At 54.3% G+C, this 21,730-nt stretch overlaps 1 protein-coding gene across 3 annotated transcripts in view; it reads right to left on the bottom strand.

The window, feature by feature from the left end:
• Positions 1 to 11,456: 11,456 nt before the first annotated feature.
• Positions 11,457 to 21,730, bottom strand: part of CD276 (CD276 molecule) — a 31,231-nt gene continuing 20,957 nt past the window's right edge. For all 3 annotated transcript variants that reach the window (XM_004476604.5, XM_071214287.1, XM_012518841.4), the window contains 4 exons: positions 17,593 to 17,727; positions 16,569 to 16,610; positions 15,117 to 15,152; positions 11,457 to 13,042 (listed from right to left, as the gene is read on the bottom strand). In XM_004476604.5, the coding sequence (XP_004476661.1) occupies positions 13,020 to 13,042; positions 15,117 to 15,152; positions 16,569 to 16,610; positions 17,593 to 17,727 (236 nt within the window). In that variant the 3' untranslated portion in view covers positions 11,457 to 13,019. The remainder of the gene's footprint in view (positions 13,043 to 15,116; positions 15,153 to 16,568; positions 16,611 to 17,592; positions 17,728 to 21,730) is intronic.

The following is a 21,730-nucleotide window of genomic DNA, read 5'->3' as shown; positions in this document are numbered from 1 at the left end:
GGCCCAGAAGGCGCAAGGCCAGAGCACACCTAGGTCCAGGATGTCATACCCATCCCTGACTGCCACCTGGCTATCAGGGAGCTCCACATTTGTAATGAGAGCTCCTCTTCATTACGGAAAAGAGAGCTTAATGTTCTCGGAACTCACCTTCCCCTCCTCTCCTCAATTCACCAGGTGCTAAGCAAGCACTGTAAGTTCATCCTTCAGTGGAAGCTGACACTTCTCTGCTTTTTTAAGATGCCAACATTGGGCTGTACACAGCACAGAGAAGCGCTGTATAGAGCAAATCACTCTTTCACCTGATTGCCCTAGCAATCAATGGCATTCCTAGGATGGTTGGATGAGATCAGGGGATAGGCACTAGGGTTCAGGAAGAGGCCAAAGATAGGATTCAGTCTCAGGGCTCAGTTTGTAATCAGGGTGAAGAGTCAGTGTGGGATCAATGTAAGGGCTCAGTATGTGACTGGGGTAAGGGCTCAGTGTGTGACAGGGATCACGGCTCAGTCTCGTTCAAGATTTTGGATTTGGTCTAAGGAAGGAAAGGGACCTCCTAACCATTCTCTCTGATCTCTAGGGTAAACCATTTTTCACATACACAACCATGATCTTGCTAGAAAACAAAAATTCAAGTCACACTCCTGCTTCAAAAACGTCTATAAAAAAAAAACTTTAATGGTTTCTCATGATCTTTAGGATCAAATTGCAGCAATTTAACAGGACAGTTGCCACCCTCCATAGCCTGATGATTGCTTTCCCTGCAGCTTCTCTGCTGCTCCACTCCACACAGCTGTTGTTCATGGCACAGGGGCTGCTCGCAGTTTCCAGAAGTGCCTGGCTCTTTAATGCCTTTGTGTCCTCCAAGGCCATCCCCCCCGCCTCCCCCCAGGACCAGCCCTTCCCCCTCTTAAGTATGTGTAGTATTGTGTAGACACCTGAGCTCAGAAGCGGGAGCAAAGCTGTGTTCAAACCCAGGTTTAGGCGGCGGACCTGGCCCAGTGGTTAGGGCGTCCGTCTACCACATGGGAGGTCCGCGGTTCAAACCCCGGGCCTCCTTGACCCGTGTGGAGCTGGCCCATGCACAGTGCTGATGCGCGCAAGGAGTGCCCTACCACGCAGGGGTGTCCCCCGCGTAGGGGAGCCCCAAGCGCAAGGAGTGCACCCCATAAGGAGAGCGGCCCAGCGCGAAAGAAAGTGCAGCCTGCCCAGGAATGGCGCCGCCCACATGGAGAGCTGACACAAGATGATGCAACAAAAAGAAACACAGATTCCCATGCCGCTGACAACAACAGAAGCGGACAAAGAAGACGCAGCAAATAGACACAGAGAACAGACAACCGGGGTGGGGGGGGAGGGGAGAAAAATAAATCTAAAAAAAAAACCAACCCAGGTTTAACCACTTCCTTGCTGCGACTTTGGGCTTGGCCTCACTAAGAGGATAGCTGCTACACCTGGCCATAGGCTAGCGTGAGGTTCTGGGGTGAGCCCACAGATGGGTTTTTAACACACGTGACTCATCAGTTATTCCCCAGTGTATTTGACAGGGATACCACTCAACATCCCATCCCTGTCTCCTCCCGGTGGCCTTGCTGGACTGCAGAGGCTGGAGAGCTGAAAAGGACATTTCCTAGACTCCTGACAACTGAAGTGCTGTTGGTGAATTAAGCAAATGGATGCGCTTTTGTAAGATGTGAAAGGCAGCTGTGGAGGCGATCTGTTGCTGCTTCCGGCGGTCTTCGGCCAGCGAGCCCAGGTGTGCAGATGCCGCACATTTTGGCATTGAGTCCTCAGATTCACGCATGTTTAGGGGCAGCGGAACGATTCCTGACCCTGGACCAGGCTATGGCAGCGTGTCCTTGAACCCAGTGGCTCAAGACTCGGCTCACATGTCACCGCCTCTGGGAAGCCTTTCCCAATTCCTCCAGGGCTCCTGGCTCCCTCCTCTGGACTCCACAGCTCCTCCCAGATCAATTTTATATAAGCATTTATCTTACATTGGGCCACGACCTCTCCATCTGAGTACAGCATGGAATCTAATAAAGGAAGTGTGCGTAAAGAAATGAGCTAGAGACTGTTACGGATTGAATTGTGTCCCCCCGAAAGGTAAGGTCAAGTCCTAACCCCGAGTCCCACAAACGTGACCCTATTTGGGAATAGGATCTTTGCCGATATTACTCATTAAGAGCAGGTCAAACTGGAGTAGTGTGGACCCTAATCTAATGGGACTGTCTTTTTTTTTTTTTTTTTTTTTTGAGGTACCAGGGGCCAGGGATTGAACCCGGGACCTCATAGGTGGGAAGCTGGTGCTCAACCATTAGGCCTCATTGGCTTCTCTGGGTATTTTTGTTTGTTTTGCTTGTTGCTTGTTTTTGTTTTTTCAGGAGGCACCGGGAACTGAACCTGGGACCACCCATATGAGAGGCGGGCACTCAACTACTTGAGCCACATCCGTTCCCTGACTGTGTCTTTTTAAGAAGAAATTGGACAGAGGGCAGAATGCCATGGGTTGTCGGCAGGCCACCACCAGAAGCCAGGAGAGAGGCATGGGACAGTGTGAGAAAGTACGACCTGCTGACACCTTGATCTCAGCGTTCTAGCCTGTAGAACGGTGAGACAATAAATTGTTGTAGTTTTAAGCCACCTAGTTTGTGGTGCTTCATGACACCAAGGCAACTGGCCTGAGAGCAGAGCCGCGAGCATCAAGCCCGGGAAGCAGCCGAGACCACGATCACTGGAAAGGAAGGGGATCGGCCAGGGCGAGGGCCGGCTCCTGGGGCAGCCAGAATCCCAGGGAAGGAAGCCTGGGACAGGAAAGCCTTCTTAACCTCACCAACCACCAGGGCTCAGAAGAAAGCAAAAGGGATTTTCAGACTTAAAGCCAGCAGCTGGACCCTAGGCCGGGAAGTCCATGGCCCTGACTCCAGAATGTAGAAACAATGATGACATGGGGCAACGAGCTAGTCCCCGGTGCACAGAAACGTGTGCAGGGTTCCATCTGGAAAGCCAATGAGCAGAGAGGTCCCCTTGATTGGGACATGAGGGGCAACAGGCAAAATGATATTCCCTGCCCACAGTGGCCCCTGCCCCTGCTCCACCTGGGACAGGACAAGGGGTCTGGCCTCAGGCCCCAGAAGGGTATACTCACAGCTGGTGAAGTGGAGCAAGGAAACTGCTGCTTTGCACGCCACCTTAGGTGAAGTGGCTATAAAGATGGCACATGAAAGGCGAAAGCCAACCTTGTAGAAGGCCAAGGCCACTTCCACGGGAAAGCAAGAGCTCTTGCCAATGGACTCTGTGACATGAGACAGAATGCCCTGCCCTCCCTGGGCCTCAGTCTCCTCTGTCTATATAATGGGGACAGTCGCCTCTGCACTGAAGGGCTTCAGAAAATAAGTAAAACAAAGAAAGAGCTGTGTCAACATGGGGCTATGGAGGGGAAACGGGCAGGAGATGCAGATTTGGGGTCATGGTGGGAGACAGAGACCCAGATGCCACCAATGAGGTCCCAACAGGCCGCGCTGCATGTGAGGTTGGAGAACTGGCCCTCCTCCATGCCAGCAGTCGGCACACTTCAAATTAATAATTAAAATGCTTCCTGTCAGATTCCAGCCTGCCACGTAATTAGTGCAGCTCCAGGCTTTAGGCGATGGTGGTGAAATCAGGTCTTGCTAGAAAGAAACTCTTCTGGGGACGAGGGGGTGCAGACAGAGCCTTCCTCTCCAAATCTCTCCATCAGAGCCTCCCCTCCATCTGCACGTCAGTGCCCTAGAGAGAAGAGATTGGTAGGTTTTTCCTTCTAGCCTGGGGAGAGGCAGGAGGCTTAGGAGGAATCTCGATATCCCCATTTTGTACCAGGAGGTGCCATCCTATCTGGGCAGGATTAGGCAGCTCAAGGATTTGTGCGAGGAGGGCAGGAGGGGGTTCCTTGAAGTTTCAAAGGCAGAGAGACAAACGTGACACCAACTGCAGATCCCACAGTCCCCTCCCCTGCCCCAACATGTGCCAGCACCTCCCACCAACCCACAGCATTCGTTACTTCCTTCTAGAGTACAGTCCTTCCCCATTCCTGCCAACCAAGTGGGGCACAGACCCGGGAGCCCTAGCTCCCAGCTCCTGGGCTTCTCGGTCCCCCAGGAACACAGTTTGTTGGTGCTGCCCATAGTTCTAGAGAGGCTTCCCATCTTCAGCTTCCTCCCTTGTCATTCTCCCACCCCCTTAACCCCTTCCTCCAGAGTCCAGCCCCCAGACCCCATCTCACCGTCACACCTCCATACCTGCCACCAGGCCTGGCCCCACTGTCCCGAGAGAGGGAAGGGATCCTCATTGCTTGGCTCACTGATGGGGACTCCTGAGCACCCACCCTGGGGCTCCATGCTGATGGGCAGGCCCTTGGGGGCCCGGGAATCGGAGCGCATACCCATGCCACCTATCGGAAGAAAACCATTTAAAGTAACACTGTGCTGCTTCACGGAGGTGCCATCATAAACATCTTAAAGACATTTATCAGGAAAGCCTCGGGAGCGGAGAGGAGGTGGCCGAGGCTGGGAGGAAAGTGCCCCTTAAGGTCTCAGCTGCCACCATCAACACCACCGTCGTCTCTGCTGAGACACCTGCTCTCTGGGGGAGGGTCTGTGAGGGCTGCAAAGAGGAAAGCCCACTTGGTCAGGCCGTCTCTACCCCTCAGGAGGTGGCCGCGCAGGTACACGAGTTCCTCTCCCCGAGGTACCTACATCATTGAGCTGGGGAGAAGAGGCCTCCCGGGTGTCCCCTGGGCTTGCTCCCTTAGGCTGGGGCAAGGCTTCCCCTCTCTGAGCTCAGGGTGCAGTGGGGAGGAGGCTGGCCGGCTGCTGGCTCCGGGTGCGTGGATGCTGGCCCTGTTCTTTGCCCTCCCTCCCCATGAACACACACGTCCAGCCCCTCGGCCCAGGGGTCATCTTGGCTGCCCGTCCCCACTCCCCTGCCAGGGTTCGGGAGGAAGTAAGGAGGGGATCCTGCCTCCCTCCGCCAGGGATGGGGCAGGACCGAGGTCCCTCCCACGGCCGCCTCTGACACAGCTCCTCTCCTTGGGAAAGAGCCTCCTTCTCTTCCCCAAGCCAAAGCCAAGCACCCACTGACCCTCCGAGGGAGCAGAAGGGACCTGCAAGCCTAGGGGTTCCATTACCTGCAGTGCTGGTCCTCAGAGGCCCCCGTGCCTGGAGCTCCACTGCCGTCCTCAGGGAGCAATGAGCGATCCTCCCCACCTCCTCCACCCTCTGTCCTTTCCCTCCCTACGGTCAAATCTCTCTCCTCTATCCGTTCAGGTGAGGCAGCCCCATGAGGACTCTGTCCTTTGGGCAATCTATCTCCATCTCAGGCAACCAAGGGAGAGGGGGCGCAGCTCTTGATCCCATTTTACAGACGCGGACTTCGAAGGCACTGAGCACTCAGGACCTGCTCTGCGAGGTTAGCAGGTACCATTCCCCACGCAGACAGCAGGGCGTGCAGTGGGGAAGGGAGCTTACTGGAAGCTTCTCCGGTAAATAAAAAAGAAGGACTTGCAATTACCATCTCAATTGTTTCTGGGTAAATAGGGGCTTCTAAAAGATTTTAAAAATAGATGAGTCCTTTAAATAGGTTAAGCACCTTTTGGCAGCCTCATTTACATTATCCATTTGCTGGGAAATCCTTTTTTTTCCCCTCTGGATAATGCAGAAGTAAACTTCAGCCTCAGTCAGGTCCATTCAGAGACCTGAATCGATGTGGTTTTAGGTATTTCCCTGCCTGCTCTGTGCCCAGCCCTGGGCTGGGGGGCAATCCAGCCTTGCTCTGGGGAGAAGATGAACTTCCAGAGAACAACAAACGAGTAAGTGCGTCATCCGGGCCTTGCAGTCAGAGATTTGTGAGGGGAGGGGGTGGGATACACAGGAAGGCTGTGTAGGATTTTACCTGGGTAGAGGAGAGAGGGCAGATCAGGTGGGGGGAAAGTTTTGCGCAAAGGTTTATAAGCTGGATTGAATGTGGGACAGGCAACCTCTGCCACCCCGTCAGCCATTTCTCTGTCCCCTTCTCCCTTCTACTTCCTGGGTGCAGTTCCCATCCACACTGCCTCCCTCCTCACCCATCCTCCAGACAGAGCAGAATATGTTCTCTGCCGGCCCTGCAGCGCCCATCCCACAATGCCTGAGGCCCAGAACTCCTGCCTGTCAGCACATCTTGTTGGGCCGACCCAGGTCCTCCCGGCTGCAGTGCTGGGCGAGCACTGAGGACAGCAGAGAGAGATGCCAAGGCAATCAGCTCCCTGGCCATGCCCCCAGGTCACCCAAGCCCTCGGCATGGTCACAGGGAGGATGGGCTGCCTCTGCAACCAGGCCAGAATGTTTCCTGGAGCTGCCAACAAGCGAACACAGAGTTCAATGCAATTACAAAAGCTATAGGAACAAGAAGTAGTTGTGTTCGTTCGCTAGCAGCAAATTACACTAGATTATCTTAGCAAATAAGGTAAGACGCTAGTTCAGCAGCTGGCAGGCTCTGCAGAGATGCCTGTGGGTCCCTCCTCCCCACCCTCCAAGTGTGGGGGTCACACTCTGCAAGAACATTTCAGGAGAGAGGCAGAAAGGGAGCTGATTCAGGGTGCAGACCAGGCCCCAGGAAGTGTGATGGCCTGGGAACCGTGGAACTGAGAAGGTCCTCCAGAGAGCTAAGTTTTGAGACGAAAGGAGGATTAGAGGCCAGAGACCGTACAAGGGGGTGGGGGTGGGGGTGGGGTAGAGGAGAGAGGCTGTGCTCTGCTCAGTGGGGATATTGCAGGTCGGCAGCCTAGCAGGGACCCCAGGATCGCCTGGCTAGGAGCAAGCTTGAGGCAGGGAGAGAAGAAAGCTAGAAGAGCGCGGAGGCCGTTCCGCTCCCCTTAGCCTGGCACATGCGGACAGGATGACGGCTGCAGGGAGCAGGACAGATGGCCCTTCCCTCCGTGGAGAACACGGTGCTGGAGGGAGGGAGGGAGCCAGAACCGGCAGGAGGCTCTGCACATCTGCAAACCTGGGGGCAACTAGGGAGGGAGACGGGGGAGAAAGGGAGGCAGTCCAGTGGGGGAGGGGCCCTCAGAGGGGGAGGGCCCTTTCCGGTACACAAGCTGAAAGGGACACGGCCATCAGCCTTGGCACCCCGTCCTTCCTCCCCCAGACCCTACAGAGGTGACCGGTCGGGCTGGGGGCAGGAAATCAGAGTTCCTGCTCCCACGGGGCCCCACAGCAGAGGGAACAGGGCCCCCCTCTTCTCCATAATAACCACAATCATTTGCCCCAATCTTCCTTGCACCTGTATTTTCTGTGCTTCCTTTCATTATAAAATGAAAACCCCTTGGTCTGATTTAGTGACCACTGAGAGTGGCTGGCTTGTTTCGGGCACCTGGTGTGAAAGGTTTCTGCCCAGAGTTGTCCCTCCAAATCCCATTTTGCATGAACTGGTAAGCTAGAGTCCCTGGGGTATGCACACCAAATATTTAGAAATGACCTCAGTCACTTGCATTAGAACTTCTGGGGGTTGAGGGCCTAAGCACCAGTATTATTAAAAATCTCCTTCTGTGATTCTACCGTGCGGCCAGGGTTGAGAACCACTGGACCAATGGGATCTGGAGCTGTATCATTAGGAGTATAGTGCTCAAGACCAAGGAGGTGACAGCCTGATCCATTGTGAGCCAAAACAAGTGCAGAGGCGGGCCCTGAGGGTGGAGAAATCAGATCAGCTGAAGGAGGTTGACGGGAGGGGGATATTTTGCTGCTCAGCTATCAGGAAACGGCCAAAGGCAAAGGCCACAGACTCTTTGCCTCTGAGGGTTGGGTTGGCTCTGCCCCCATCAGACCCAGTTTTTTTCTGCTCTCACAAAGCACCGCCTCATTGGCGGTGAATGAAATAGCACCGCCATAAATACCTGGAGTGGTAGATCCAATGATGAGTTAGGAACGTCCTTAACTTGCCCCCAGGCACCTGCATCCCACCAGGTGCTGATCATTGGCCCATCAATCGCATTCAGGTGTTCCAGGTGCTCAGAACCACGGGACTGTGCCGTCCCTCTCCAGCAGGAGGCAGACTCACTCCTCTCCAGGATCGGGCCCCAGAAACGTGAAGACTGGTGCCCGGAAGTGAGGCGGCAGCCCCCCCCCAAGGCAGATGCTGACCAGGAAGGTGGTTAGGACAGGGTGGGGGAGGGAAGGGCCGCGGGCCCCGCCCACTGCCGAGCCCGGCTCAGCCCCACCCTGCGCCACCCGAGTTCCAAGCCGGGTTTCCGCCTGTCCCTGTCCCGTCTAGAATCAGTCTTGCTAACGGCCCTTGGTGTTCTTCGCTTGCACGTTCCCCCTGCCATTGGGATGGGTTAAAAACAGCAGCCCAAACAGTTGGCAACTCTTCCTACACTTAAAATGCACTCCCACTTCTAAGTCTCCATACTGTGGAAACTTGAGCACAAGGGTGCATTATTTGTATCCAAACTCCAGGACTTGGTAAAATACAGGAATTGCAGTGCTATGAGATATTTTTTAGCCACTTAAAAAGAGTGAGGGATGCCTCTGCAAGACACTAGACACAAGACGGTACACACTGTAGGATTCCATTTATATGAAATTCAATTTAAGAAGGAGCAAAATGAATCCCAAGGTGAAATGGAATAGGATCTCTTACCTGGGGCTACTGCCTGGAAGGCACAAGGGAATTTTCTGGGATTTTGGAAGTTTTTTATATCTCGATTTGGCTGATAGTTATGAGTATATACCTGTGTAAAAGTTCATGGACTCATACACTGAAGATTATCATACTTTAACACACTAGACATACGTTACACACCAATAAAAAAAAATTAAAGGAGGAAGAGGAGGGCCCTCTAGAAGAACTAACTTGGAAAAATGATGGGGGAAATATCTCAAAATGTTGCAGAAAAATGTGATTTTATTCTTTTAATCTGTAAGCCTAAGAGGAAAGTCTGGAAACTTGTAATAGTGCTTCCCTCTGGACAGGGGGACTAGAGGTGACAATGCCCACTTTATAAAATTCTGTATGGTGTGCATTTCTATCGTTGACTCGTAGCCCACTAACCGCTCCCCACACCTCTCTTCACTGTACACCCGCCTCTGGCTTCTGCTTTTCTGAGTCCCCTGCACTGGGGAAGCCCAAGGTTCTGGCCGCTCAGGGGGACTTTGCAACAGAATCTTTGAACATTACCCAGCTCAGAACCTGCCAGGGTCTCTGCTCAGTGACCCACGTGCACCCAATTCCCCACCCAGCAACCGCCTCCTGGGATGGAGCAGGTCGGGTGCCACCTCCTGAACAGGCACCGGTGGAAAGCGCCCTTCATGTCGTGAGTGTAATCGGAGCGCTCTGACAGCAGTGGCAAGCAGGTGGAGAAAGAGGCAGGACGACTGGGGCGCCCCAGAGCTGTCACGCCTCCCCCAAGGCTCGTTCCCCGGAGTGGACTCCACAGCCCTTGTTACTAATGGTCCTGGAGGCAAATGCTGGCCACCCCACAGCTGGGCACATGGACCCTTGCTCTGTCCTCTTTAATATGGATGTGCCACCTGCAGGCTACAGCGTGTAACACTGTGAGAATTATTTCTCCATTAAAACGCAGGAGTCGGAGCTTTGCCCAGGAAGAGCAGCTTTTAAAAATACCGCTCTCTAGGGCACTCCTCGCTCAGCGGCCACCTTCCTCGCCCCGCAGCCCCCAGCCAGCCCCACACCTGCTGAGCCCCTCTCTCGAGCACTGGCCACAGCAGCCTGGCTGGGCCTTATCCCTGCCCTGCCAGAAAGAACTAGCACCGCTCATCAAGCCTGTTGTACACGTGGGTAAGCTGAGGTGCAGGCAGCTTGCTCTCTGGGTCACCGCGCTCCTGGGGAGCAGGAGTGTGTGGCCCTGACTGTAAGGAGGAAAGTACCACCCCTGGCATGTGACCAGCCCTTCGGAGCTTCCAGCATCCTCTCCCACATTGCCTCGTCCAGTCCTCACCACGACCCTATGAAGTACACACAGTACCCTCTACGCTTCGCAGGCGGGGACTGAAGTTCAGAGCCGTGACGTGGCAAACTCAAGGGCGCACGGCCAGTATAAGGGGGAAAGGCAGACTTCAGAACAAGTTTCTTGGGTCTAAGACCCACCCAGAGAATCCACCGTGGGACTGTAAGCAGGGTGTATGATCTAGCTCCCCCTAGAGACATCGACTTTAAAAAACCCTCCAGTTCGTAAAGAACTTCACGTACTTTTCAGGAGAGGCTGCACTGCCCCTATTTAAGAGATGAGGCAGTTATAAGGCCATGGTCACAAGCCAGCGGGGGAGCCAGGTTCAAAGTCCAGTGTCCTGACTCACAGCCCAGGCTCTTTTCTGGCTGGCTGGCCCCGGGCTGAGACGCTGCCATGGGGGGGCACATGACCCAGGCGGCTCCGTGGGCTCACAGCCCTGAGCCTGCTTGACTCTGGAGATCTGCTTGCCTGCAGTATACACGCCCTCCTCACAGGCATTGCAAGTGGAAGGTAGTTAACACCTCAGTCTCATTTTTCATATGAGAAAGCCAAGGCCAGCGGAGCTAAATGGGCTCCTCCAAGTCAAAGGACAGAACTAGGTCCTGGCCCTGGACCGCTGACCTCTGTCTCCCAGCCTGGTGCCCGTTCCACTGGCTCAGCTGAGAATGGCACAGCAGAATCCTTTTTCCCAATACTGGTTCTCAGCTTTCTTGTCTATAAAACGGAGTGTTAGCCAAGGCTCTACACAGGTCTAAGGTCTCAGCCTTCACAGACCAAGACATCAGATGCTGCCTCCAGGAGCGGGAGGAACCCCACACCGTGACCAAAGGCCTGGCTTTCTGGGCAACCAAAGTTCCTTTCCCAATAGGGAAACTGAGGCCAGGGAGTTGGGGCAGGACACATGGACACAGAAACCCAGTCATTTAAGAATGGTGAGAGAAGTGGATTTGGCTCAACTGATAGAGCATCTGCCTACCACATGGGAGGTCCAGGGTTCAAACCCAGGGCCTCCTGACCTGTGTGATGAGCTGGCCCATACACAGTGCTGATGTGCGCAAGGAGTGCCGTGCCACACAGGGGTGTCCCCTGCATAGGGGAGCCCCATGTGCAAGGAGTGCACCCCTCAGTGATCCACCCCATGCGAAAAAAGCACACTCTGCCCAGGAGTGGTGCCGCACACACAGAGAGCTGACACAGCAAGATGACACAACAAAGAGACAGATTCCAGGTGCTGCTGACAAGAATGCAAGTGGACCAGGAAGAACACACAGCGAATAGACACAGAGAGCAGACAATGGGGGGGGGGGGGGCGGAGTTGGGTAGGATTTGGAAGGTGAGAGAAATTTAAAAAAAAAAAAGAATGGTGAGAATAAGGAGCCCCCGGCACCCCCACCCCAGTATTAAATTTCTAGGAAGGAATCGTTCCCACTGAGTCTTAAAGCCCCACTCTGCTTCCAGACACTTCACAGAGAGAAACCTTTTTATGAAGGCATTTATTTTTCCCAAAACACACCCCCAGTTTACAAAACTCCTCAGATGCCACATTTAAATGAGAAATCCCCACGCCTTCTGTGTCTGGGGAAGGGAGATATGTCACCGAGAGGACATCAGAGCAGCAGCAGTTCTGCTCTCCTGGAGGCTGGGGCTAGCCAGCCCGAGTAGCACCATGGTGGGGCGGGGGCAATGCCAGTGTCCCCAAAGCCCTCCTGGCCCCACCCCACCCCACGGCTCACCTGTGCTGCTGCTAGCCCAGGCCTGGGGGCCTCGGCTGCCTGCCCACCTGCCCGCTGTTCCAGGCTCACGCCTGGGAAGACACTTCGGAAGCCATCAGAGTCCCCAGTTGTGGCCAGAGGCTACACCCTCTCTCTGGCTGCTGCCCCTGCTCTGTGATCTAGGGGAGGTTTGGGGGTGGGATGGGGGTGAGGTAGCCGGGAAGCTGTGGGCCCAGAAGAGGGGTACAGTAGAGAGGAAGGCAGAAGCCGCCCTCCAGGACCGCCTTCCGTCGCCCCGCGGGCGCAGGCTGTAGTAGCACAGTGCGTTTCCTCACTGGCCTCCAACCGGACTCTGACCGGATGTGGCGTCCTTGAGGGAGGGCCTCATCTTCACTCAGGGTCCCCAGCACCTAACACAGTGCTGACACCCTGTGGGTGCTCAGTAAGTATTAGGTGAATGGGTAAGCGGACAAATCAAAGCTGGTTTGAGGCCCCCAAGGCAGAAGGACAGAAGCTGACCCCTGGGGCCCACCGCACACCCCCAGAGAACCGGTGTGACCGGCACAAGTTCCCGTGGGGGGCTGGACAGAGGGCAGGGTGGTCTCAGGCACAGCCCAGGGCACCACCGAGGAGACGGGGCAGGGGGCAAGGGGGTCCACACGTGGTCCAGCACGTGCACCTGCGCATCTGCATACCTGGAGGGGGCCGTGACACTCTGTCTTCGCTTTGCAGGGAAGGGAAAAGGCCAATGCTGGGGCCAGAGCAGGCAGTAGGAGGAGACAACCTCAAGACTCAAGGAGATGCTGAGACCACAGTGCCCGCCTGAGGAGACGGGCTTACAGGCAGATGAAGGCTTAGAAATGCGAACTCTCAGAGCCACTGGAGAAACCAGGCAGGGGTGGACGGTGGACCGTGTTTCTGGAGAAACAGGGCAGTGGGTGGGTCTGAATATTGTGTCCTTTGGAAGAAAAGGCAGCGAGATGGTCCATGTAGTGTATTCACTGGAGATATAAGGTGTGGGCTAGTCTGTGTCATATGCTTTGGAGAAGCAAGATACAGGGTGGTCTGTGTAGTGCATCCGTAAGAACTAAGGCAGCAGGATGTCGTAGGCATGGTGTCACCAGAGACATAAGGCAGCAGGATGACTTGGGATGGGGTCCAGTAGAGAAATAAGGCTGCGGGGTGGTCTATGTATCATGCCCTTTGGAAAATAAGTAGATTCGCCAGAGGGGTTTCATTTGTTGGGGGGCAGTGAACCCCCAGTTCCCAGTGTAGCCAGAGATGGTGGCCCCAGGGCTGGGGCTGCAGCTCCCAGGTGCTCAAGGTCAGGCTATTTCTTGTCCATCATCTGCATTTCATAATGCGAAAGGAAAAGGAAAAAAAAAAATTAAATATCTGAAGTTTTAATTTTGGCGGAGGGGTGCACAAGAACCCCAGGTGCCTGTCCCACACCAGGGTGGCGAATGCATGTGAGCTTAGCCACAGCAGTGCAAGGGACAGCCCCTGTGCTAGCCCCTGCCCTATCAGGCCCCCGCAAACGGGAGCTGGGCGGGAGCAGGACCGTGAAGGTGCCGAGGGAGGCCATCCCCTCACCGGCCCTCCATCCCACGGCCCCCTCACCACGCGCACCCCACGCACAGCCCACAGCCCACATGTGCCGGGCTCTTTCCTTCCCACCGCCTGTGCATCCCATCCATCCTCCAGCCTGGCTCATTCCCCCTTCCCCGCCCCACTTCCCCCTCCCACAAGGACTTCCCTAAGAATGACGCTGTAGGGGACATCCTCGAGTCTGACTTCTTGTCTCCACGCGGAGGGGCGTCTGTTAGATTCGCAGCCCTGGCCTTGCGCCACTCCCTGACCGGAATGGAGGGTCCCGCAAGCGTGACCCCGCCCCCTCCCATTCCTTGGGCCCTGCCTGTCGGGGGGGGGGGGAAGTACCCTTAGCTGCTCTTCCGTCGGGGGATGGCCTCCGCAGTTGTCCAGTGTGGCCAGAAAAAGGGGGGAGCAAGGCTGCTCACTGGGGGAGCAAGATTAGGAAACTCACTGCTTCACACAGCCGGGCCACACCCTCCAACAACTCTCTTCAGGGCTCTCCATCTACCACATTCTTCTATGCCTCATTTGGCTCAAAACAAGAGAGGTGGGGGTGGGCAGACCCCTTAACTCTATCCCCTCAGACCCCAACAGAGGCCTCCGCTCCTGCCACTGACCACGGACACAGCACTTCACGGCTGACAGAGCGTGTCTGCATTTGTCGCCTTGCCTAAGCCTCCTGCAGGGGACGTGTGGCACAGTCCCACTCCACTCCACAGCTGAGAAAACTCTCGGCAAGGTCACGTGGCCTTTCAAGATCCCACAGCCAGTAGTTCATGCTGGGCAGAGACTAGGACCAAAGCTGCCCCCGCCCAATGCAGGGGCGCTTTCTCCTGCACATCACTGCTGTCTGAGGACCTCTTAGTGCCTTTCGGGGAAGTCGGAACCCATCACCCGGCTTTTCATCATTTACTTTGTGCAGGTTTCTGAGGGACCCTCCTGCCACTGAAAACTTCCTGAGCACAGGACCCATGTCCTCCTCTTCTTCTCCCCTCTCCCCAGGACAGGGCTGATCAACCAGGAAAATTTATTTCCTAAAACGGAGGCCAAGTCAACCTGGAATCAACTTTGCTTTTCCAGGTGGAAGTCACTCATATCTGTGGCAAGTCTGCATCACAAAATATCTTCTTTAGAATACATACACACACACAGACACACAAATATTTACATACACAGACACACAAATAGATGTGGCTGTTGGTTATTTTTAAAAGGAAGAATCTCAAACCAACCTCCAACCAACCGTCTCCTAAGGTATCTGCTGATGTTGTAACAATGTGAATAATGAAGGCTACCATTTACTCACCGCTTTCTATGTGGCAGGAAAGGACTACCCAGCTGAAAACAACTTTCCCCAAACTCCTTGAGGTAGGGAGCCTTTGACTAGGTTCTGACCACTGGGTTGTAAACAGAAATAATATAGGCTACTTCTAGTCAAGCCCTTAACTCTGCAGCTGCGAATGGAAGCTTCCGGGTGAATAGGCCAGAATCCAGGACAATGGAGCCTGACAGTGGAGCCAGGATCTCCATGGCCTCAAGGTTCCACGTGCTTTGACTGTTCCAGGAGAGAGCAACGCCTGTCCTGCTTAAGCCTCTGCCACGTTCAGGTGCCCTTAAGCAGCTGGAACCCATACCCCAACTACTTTGGGACCTTGGTTACTCAGTCCTCTGCCGTCTCACAAGGGGGTTAGCTGGGGCAGCTTTTCTCAGGGGGGACCCTCGGGACACCGGTGAAAGGTGACGACCACCCCCACCACGAAACACCCTCCCAGCCTCCTACACACAGATGCGCAAACACCGACACACAAGCTCCAGGGCCACGTCTTTACCTTCTTTGCCTTCAGCGTGTTTCAGAGGCCGCATGGCTGCAAAACAGGAAGGACCGTGATGAGGGGAGGGTCCGTGGATGTAGGGGGTTGGGTAGAGGGCAGAGGAGCTGAGGGTGAGGTAAGGGATAGAAGGACTGGGGTGGGGGACGGAGAAGGCGGGGGGCGGGGCGCAGGCTGCTGCCGCACCCGCTCCTCTCCGGGTCGCCTTGCTCTTCTCTTTGGGCCTCAGGGTTCTGCATCTGTCGAATAGGGACAACCACCCTGCCCTCCAGTGAGCTGGAGATGCGAAGGCCCACAGAGCCCGAGAATGAAGTGAGGAGCTGGGGAGGACTGGCATATCCCCAGATGGGGGGGGGGCCGGATCACACAGAACCGAGTCCCATCAAATCTCTAACCTGCCCTCTCCCCAGCCCCTCCCTTCTTCCACCTCTGTCTGCCTCTGAGCATGAGAAATGAGGCCTGATCCCAGGGCTGCCTGCGTGGCCACCACACAGGGGCCAACAGGCGGGGAATGAATTGGCCTAATTCACAGCGGTCCCCGGGTGTCAAGCTCCTGTCGCTCCTTCTGTGGGGGAGCAGAGGGTACCAGCATCATCTGGAACCATCCCAAATGGCTCAGCAGGAATCTGCCTATCCCAGTGCAGGAGGCCCTGGAAGGGAAGGCAGGGAGGCCTCCAGGGGCCACGGGGCACCAGGGAGTTGACGTACTTCCCAAGCTGGGCTCGTCTGTAGCCCCACAATGCCATGCCCTTTGCAAAGCACCGTCCTATCCATTCACCCAGGAGAACTTCCAAACAGCCCTCTCGTGCCATCAGGGCTGGGCTGGGGTGACCATTTTATAGAAAACCAAAGCCTAGAGAAACAAAGCACCTTGTCCAAAGGTGTACAGACTCTAACTAGAACAGGACTGTCACAATTTGCCTAACAACAAGGGCTCCCATGTACTGAGCATTTACTAGGTGCCATATGTGGTACCAGGCCCTTTACATACACTATCTCATTAACTTAACCCACACAACCTGTTGTTATGCCCATTTTACAGATGAAAAGACTGAAGGTCAGAGAGGCAGAGTGATTTTCCCAAGGCCACTCAGCTTGCATAGGCTGGAGCTGGCACTTAACCTAGGCTACCTGTCTCCAAAGCCTGTTCCCAAGATCACCCTGTCCCTCACTTCCCACTTCCCTCCTCAGGAAGCCACAGACTCTGCAGTACAGAGTCGTTCAGGGTAGAACAGGCCCTGGAAATGGGTAAAAGTACTGGGAAAAATGAAGTCCCACCTGGGGGGGCGGGAACAGGGGAGATCCACCTCTAGGTCTAACTTGGAGCAAAGACCAGATTCTGGCTTGGACCCTCAGTCCAGAGAATATACTTTTCTTTCAAATCTTAAAACAAAGATGGCCCCTCCAGATCCTGGAGTCTTCTGCCCTGTCTCCAGCCAAGCTCAGACTCACCGGTCTTGGATCCTTCTCCATCCCCATCCTGATCCTCAGCTCCTGGAAGACAAGAACTCTGAGCGAACAAAAACCTTTCTCAGACCCACCTTCATCACTTCCCCACCCAAGAGTACAGAAGGCAGGTCAGTGGGGCCTGAGCAGGGCTGAACTGTGGCTGAAGGCTGGGCACAGGGTCCCAGCTTGAAACCAGCAACCCCACAGAGCACAGAGCAGGGCAGTGATAGGATGAAAGGATACAAGGATACCCAGCCTGGAGCCCACCACTCACCTAGCCATGGACCATCTACCCACCCTCCAACCTATCTACTGGCCCTATCACCTCATCCATCTCCTCACTCACCAACCCAGGCAACCATCATCTAAGACATACACCCATCTACTCTTCCTTCCCCCAGGTGCCTGCCATCCACCACCTATCACCTCCATTCACATATGCACCCTCCTTCCTGCCAGTTAGTCATCTCCCAGCCTCTGACTATCCATTTACCCTCATGCCTCTCTTTACAACCCACCATGGTCAACTCACCCATCCACCAAATGCCATTTATTCACCTACCATGCACCAGAGTCAACCCACCCACCTACCAAGGCCAACTAACTTCCCTACCAAAGTCAACTCATCTATCTACTAATGTATAATCACCCATCCACCAATCACCAAAGTCAACCCGTACTAATGCCCGGCCCAGCAAATGGTATCTTCATCAGAGTCTACCCTCTCTAGAGAGCAGACACATCCTCTCACAGTGACACATAAGCCACTGAAACATTCATGATTGTGCTGCTAAATTTCCATGCTCTAAACCTGCTCTCCCGTGCACAGTCACCATCATGTCACTTACATTCTCATGTTTAAACACCTGTCTGCACAGGCACAGTCATCCTCTGGCCATGTTTCAGACTTACACCTCCACCTTCTGACTCCCAACTGCACTCACATCCACTCATCCCGCCATATTTGCACACTGACACACTCACACTTGCCCCTATACACACACTCACACACCCCCCTCTCACTCACCGGCTTTCTCCTCCTCACAGCTCTGTTTGATCTTCCTCCAGCACACAAAGGCGAGGGCCACCAGCAGTGTGACGAGACAGACAGAGAGCCCCACCGTCACCCACAGGGCCACTGGGGGGAATGTCACGGGCTGCCCTGGGAGGAAGAGATATGGGGAGAATGGGGAGAGACTGTCATACCTGGCCCCAGTGTCCTGAGGACAGTACTCTCTGGCCCCGAGGTATGACTGGGGGCTCCTGCCTCCAGTGGACCCCAATGAATAGAGCTCACTTAGATTGCCACTGCCCCCTCCCCACTCATCCACATGCCCTCAAAACCCTGACCCTGCCATGGCTGATGCGGTCGTGTCTCCAGCTGGGAGGGCTGAAGAGTCTGCAGTCGAATGGTGCTCAAAAACCTCCTATAGCTCCCCACTGAATTTTCAATAATGCTTCAAACTTCTCAGGATGATTAAAAGCCACCATAACCTGGCTGCTGCTTACCCTCCCCCAGCCTTTCTTCTTCCAAATGCCACTGCAGGAACTTCTCTCCAGCCAAAGAATTGTCCTACTCATTTTCTGAATAGAACTGGCTCCTCCCAGCTTCCACACACAAGTTTCCCTCCCTTCTAAGCACTCCCAAACTCTCCACCTAGACCTAGAGGAAGGCGTCACTTCCTCAGGAGGCCCTCCCTGACTGCTCCATCTAAGAAGAGTCAGCAAACTATGGTCCATGTGTTTGTGCAGCCCATGAACTAACAGTGGTTTTTACATCTTTAAAGGATTATTGTTTTTTAAGTGAAGATGTACCAGAGACGGTATGTCAGAGATGACAGAGATGACACACAAAGCCTAAAATATTTACTATCTGGCCCTGTACAGGAAAAGGTTCCAACCCCCCCATATAGATGAGGACAGTAGAGTGAAGGCTCTGGTTTGGGCCCAAGGTGAGTTGATCCGTGGATTTGTATCAGCAGGAGGAGTTTTGCCAGGAGCATATTTTTTATGGGAAAGGCTGAGGACCCTCCTATTAAACATCTCATGTCAAGAGGGAGTTGTGGGTGAAGCAGACTTGGCCCAGTGGTTAGGGCGTCCGCCTACCACATGGGAGGTCTGTGGTTCAAACCCCAGGCCTCCCTGACCCGTGTGGAGCTGTCCCATGCGCAGTACTGATGCGCACAAGGAGTGTCCTGCCATGCAGGGGTGTCCCCTGCATAGGGGAGCCCCACACGCAAGGAGTGCGCCCCGTAAGGAGAGCCACCCAGCGCGAAAGAAAGTGCAACCTGCCCAAGAATGGCGCTGCACACATGGAGAGCTGATGCAGCAAGATGACGCAACAAAAAGAAACACAGATTCCCGTGCCTCTGGCAACAACAGAAGCAGACAAAAAGAAGAACATGCAGCAAATGGATACAGGGACCAGACAACTGGGGCAGGGTGGGGGGAAGGAAAGGGGAGAGAAATAAATAAAATAAATCTTAAAAAAAAAAAAAAAGAGGGAGTTGTGGGCCCAAGGCTAAGCACAGCACCACATCCCTCACCTGCACCATCCTCCAGCCCAGTCCCTGGGCCCAATCTGAGTCCTGGGCAGAGGCAAAAATCTAAAAAGAACATGTTGCTGTTCTTTGCTCTTTGGAAACAAAGAATGTCCAGGGCATTGGCAGCCCTGGGGCCAGAAGTTCTGAGGAAGACACCACTAGTGGAGATGGCAGCGCCACCAACCCTTCAGGCCTGGAAGCCCTGGCACAGATGCCTTTGCGCAGGCATTTGCACCAGAGGTTACCTTCCGCAAGCACAGCTGGCAGAGCTGCCCTTCTGGACACCGAACGCAAAAGAACCCAACACACTAGTGAGTGGGAGCAAGAGAGGAGGACAGCAGCTGGGCGGGTGGCCAGGAGGTTCAGTTCATACAGCACAGGTAAGAAACCCCTGGGGATCCCAGTTTGGGGCTCCTGCAGCAGGAGGTGAGGCAGGGCTCCAGAAATGTTCAGGGACTCTGTTCCTATGGTCACCCCCAGGCTGGTGTTGATGCCTGCAACACAGGTCAGTCTTGCCCCCATTCAGCCAACAAAGGAGAGAGCTGGGGCTCAGAGACCATCTTCAGGCTCCAAGTCCAGTGCTTGCACCACAAAGCACCCACCATTTTAGAGGCTCTGTACAGCGCAGCCAGCTTCACTAGCCTCCATCAGCTGTGGGAGAGACCCGGCTGGGATGCCTGCAAGTCTGAATCCCAGAATATTTTACAAGGCAAAAAACTGCCTGAAGGCAAGTACAGGCCAAGGGCTCCAAAGTAGGCCAGACCTGCTCTAACAAAAACAGGAGGCAGGGTGGTGGGGAGGAGAGGAAACTAGGCCGAGAAGCTAAAGTTGGATTCTGATCCTGGTTCATCAGGGCACCAGAGCTAGGGTCCACAGACCCCCACGGATAGGTTTAAAGGGCCAAGAACCCTCAGTTATATGCAAATGCCTACATATGCAATTGAGCACATCTGGGGAGAAGGTCCTTATCATTAATCTGATTTTCAAAGGGGTTCCTGATCCCCAAAAGATTCAGAACCACTGTGCTATTCTGGGGCTTTGGGAAAATTCCCTCTTCTATCTGGAGCTCAGTTCCCTCATCTGCAAATGTGCTTAGTAACACTGGCCTAAATGAAAACACTTTTCAAATTTCTAAGAGGCCATACAAATGTAAAGAATGACTATTACTTGCAATTAGCACTTTAGGTGTTTTACGAAAATGTTAGCTGCTAAAGCAATTTATAAAATACGTACATACATATATAGTAAATGTTCTCCCTGCAATCATTTTTTTCATAAACCCATTCTGCACAATAATGCAAATATCCAAAATTCACTCCTGGGTGCAAATTTTTATGAAATCCATTTATCCTTCAAGGTCCTTCTCAACTTCTACCTACACCTGGAGGCTTTTCCTGACCACCCCCTCCCCAACCCCAAAGCGTCACACTCTCTGTCAGCCTCACCATCTTATATTTCTTATTGTCTCGTGAACACTGCTTTCACCATCTGACCATATACAGCCCTCTTAAAGGAGTCTTCTCAGAGCACCAAAGAGCCCAGGGCAGTGACTTCTACACAGAGAGTGTGGTCCCAGGGGGCCTCTGGAAAGGAGGTGGGCTCAGTCTTGGGGAAGAGGTAGTCAGAGGGAACACAGCCTTTCCTGAAGGAAATTTCCAGAAGAGGAGGAGGAAATGAGGCTGAACGCCTAGAAAGCAAGTGCGATCTTGTCTTCTCTGGCTCCAAGCTTGTTGGAAGTGGAGGGCAGGGCACGTCCAGCCCTGGCCCGCCCACGGGTGTGGGAAGCGAGTCAGGGAGTCCTGAGGTTTCTGTAGAAACTGGGGTCTAGGAAGAAATCAGAACGTGGGTGGGCTGAGGGGACAGGGAGAAGTCATGGGAAGAGAACCAGACAGACAGAACCTGCTGTCCTGGCCCCAGAGCATGCCGGGAGGTGCCTGGGAAAGCTCCGTTAGCCTGGGGGGAAGAACTGAGGAGTCAGACTGAACAAGCAAGCCTGGGGAAGGACTGGATAAAGGAGTCCAAAGGCAAGACCGAGACAGCTTCCCTCAGCCTGAACGTGGGCCTGAGCCCCCTTCGCACCTCCAGGCACAAAGGGTGCCCGCTGAAGTGGACACTCAATGAAGGGAGGGTGCCCTGGCCAGACAGGACCAATGGAAGGTTAAGTGAATAGCCCAACAGGCAGCCTCGATCTAGCGGTTGACCACATGGGGGCAGCAGAGACAGCCCCAGCCTTGCCTGGGCCGCCTGGTGGAGCTCACCTCTCGGGAAGAGGAGCTGACGTTGACCTGGGTGAGGGCGACTGACCTGCTGGAGAGGCCCAGCTGTCTCAGGGCTTCGGGATGAGACGGTGCCCAGGTCCCACAGCCTGGAGACGTTCCCGTCGGAAAGCTCTTCCGCACCACCGCCCCGGGGCAGGCCTTTGAGCCTGCCCCAGAACTCCTGCCCATCCCTTCCGATTCCCAGTGTACTTTACCCCCGACACAAGACGCACTAGTACCATCTAAGGCGCTCTGATGAGGGCAAATATTACAAATTATTATCAGCATTGAGCAAATCACTTCTTGTTGGGGAGTGTTTGAGACCCCTGAAATGTGTGAGTGATTTCTGAAGTCTTCTGACCAC

The sequence above is a fragment of the Dasypus novemcinctus genome, chromosome 3 (assembly GCF_030445035.2).
Source record: "Dasypus novemcinctus isolate mDasNov1 chromosome 3, mDasNov1.1.hap2, whole genome shotgun sequence".
In the NCBI taxonomy this organism is placed as follows: domain Eukaryota; kingdom Metazoa; phylum Chordata; class Mammalia; order Cingulata; family Dasypodidae; genus Dasypus; species Dasypus novemcinctus.
Note: the sequence above shows the minus strand (reverse complement) of the source record. Positions and strands in the feature narration are given on the sequence as shown.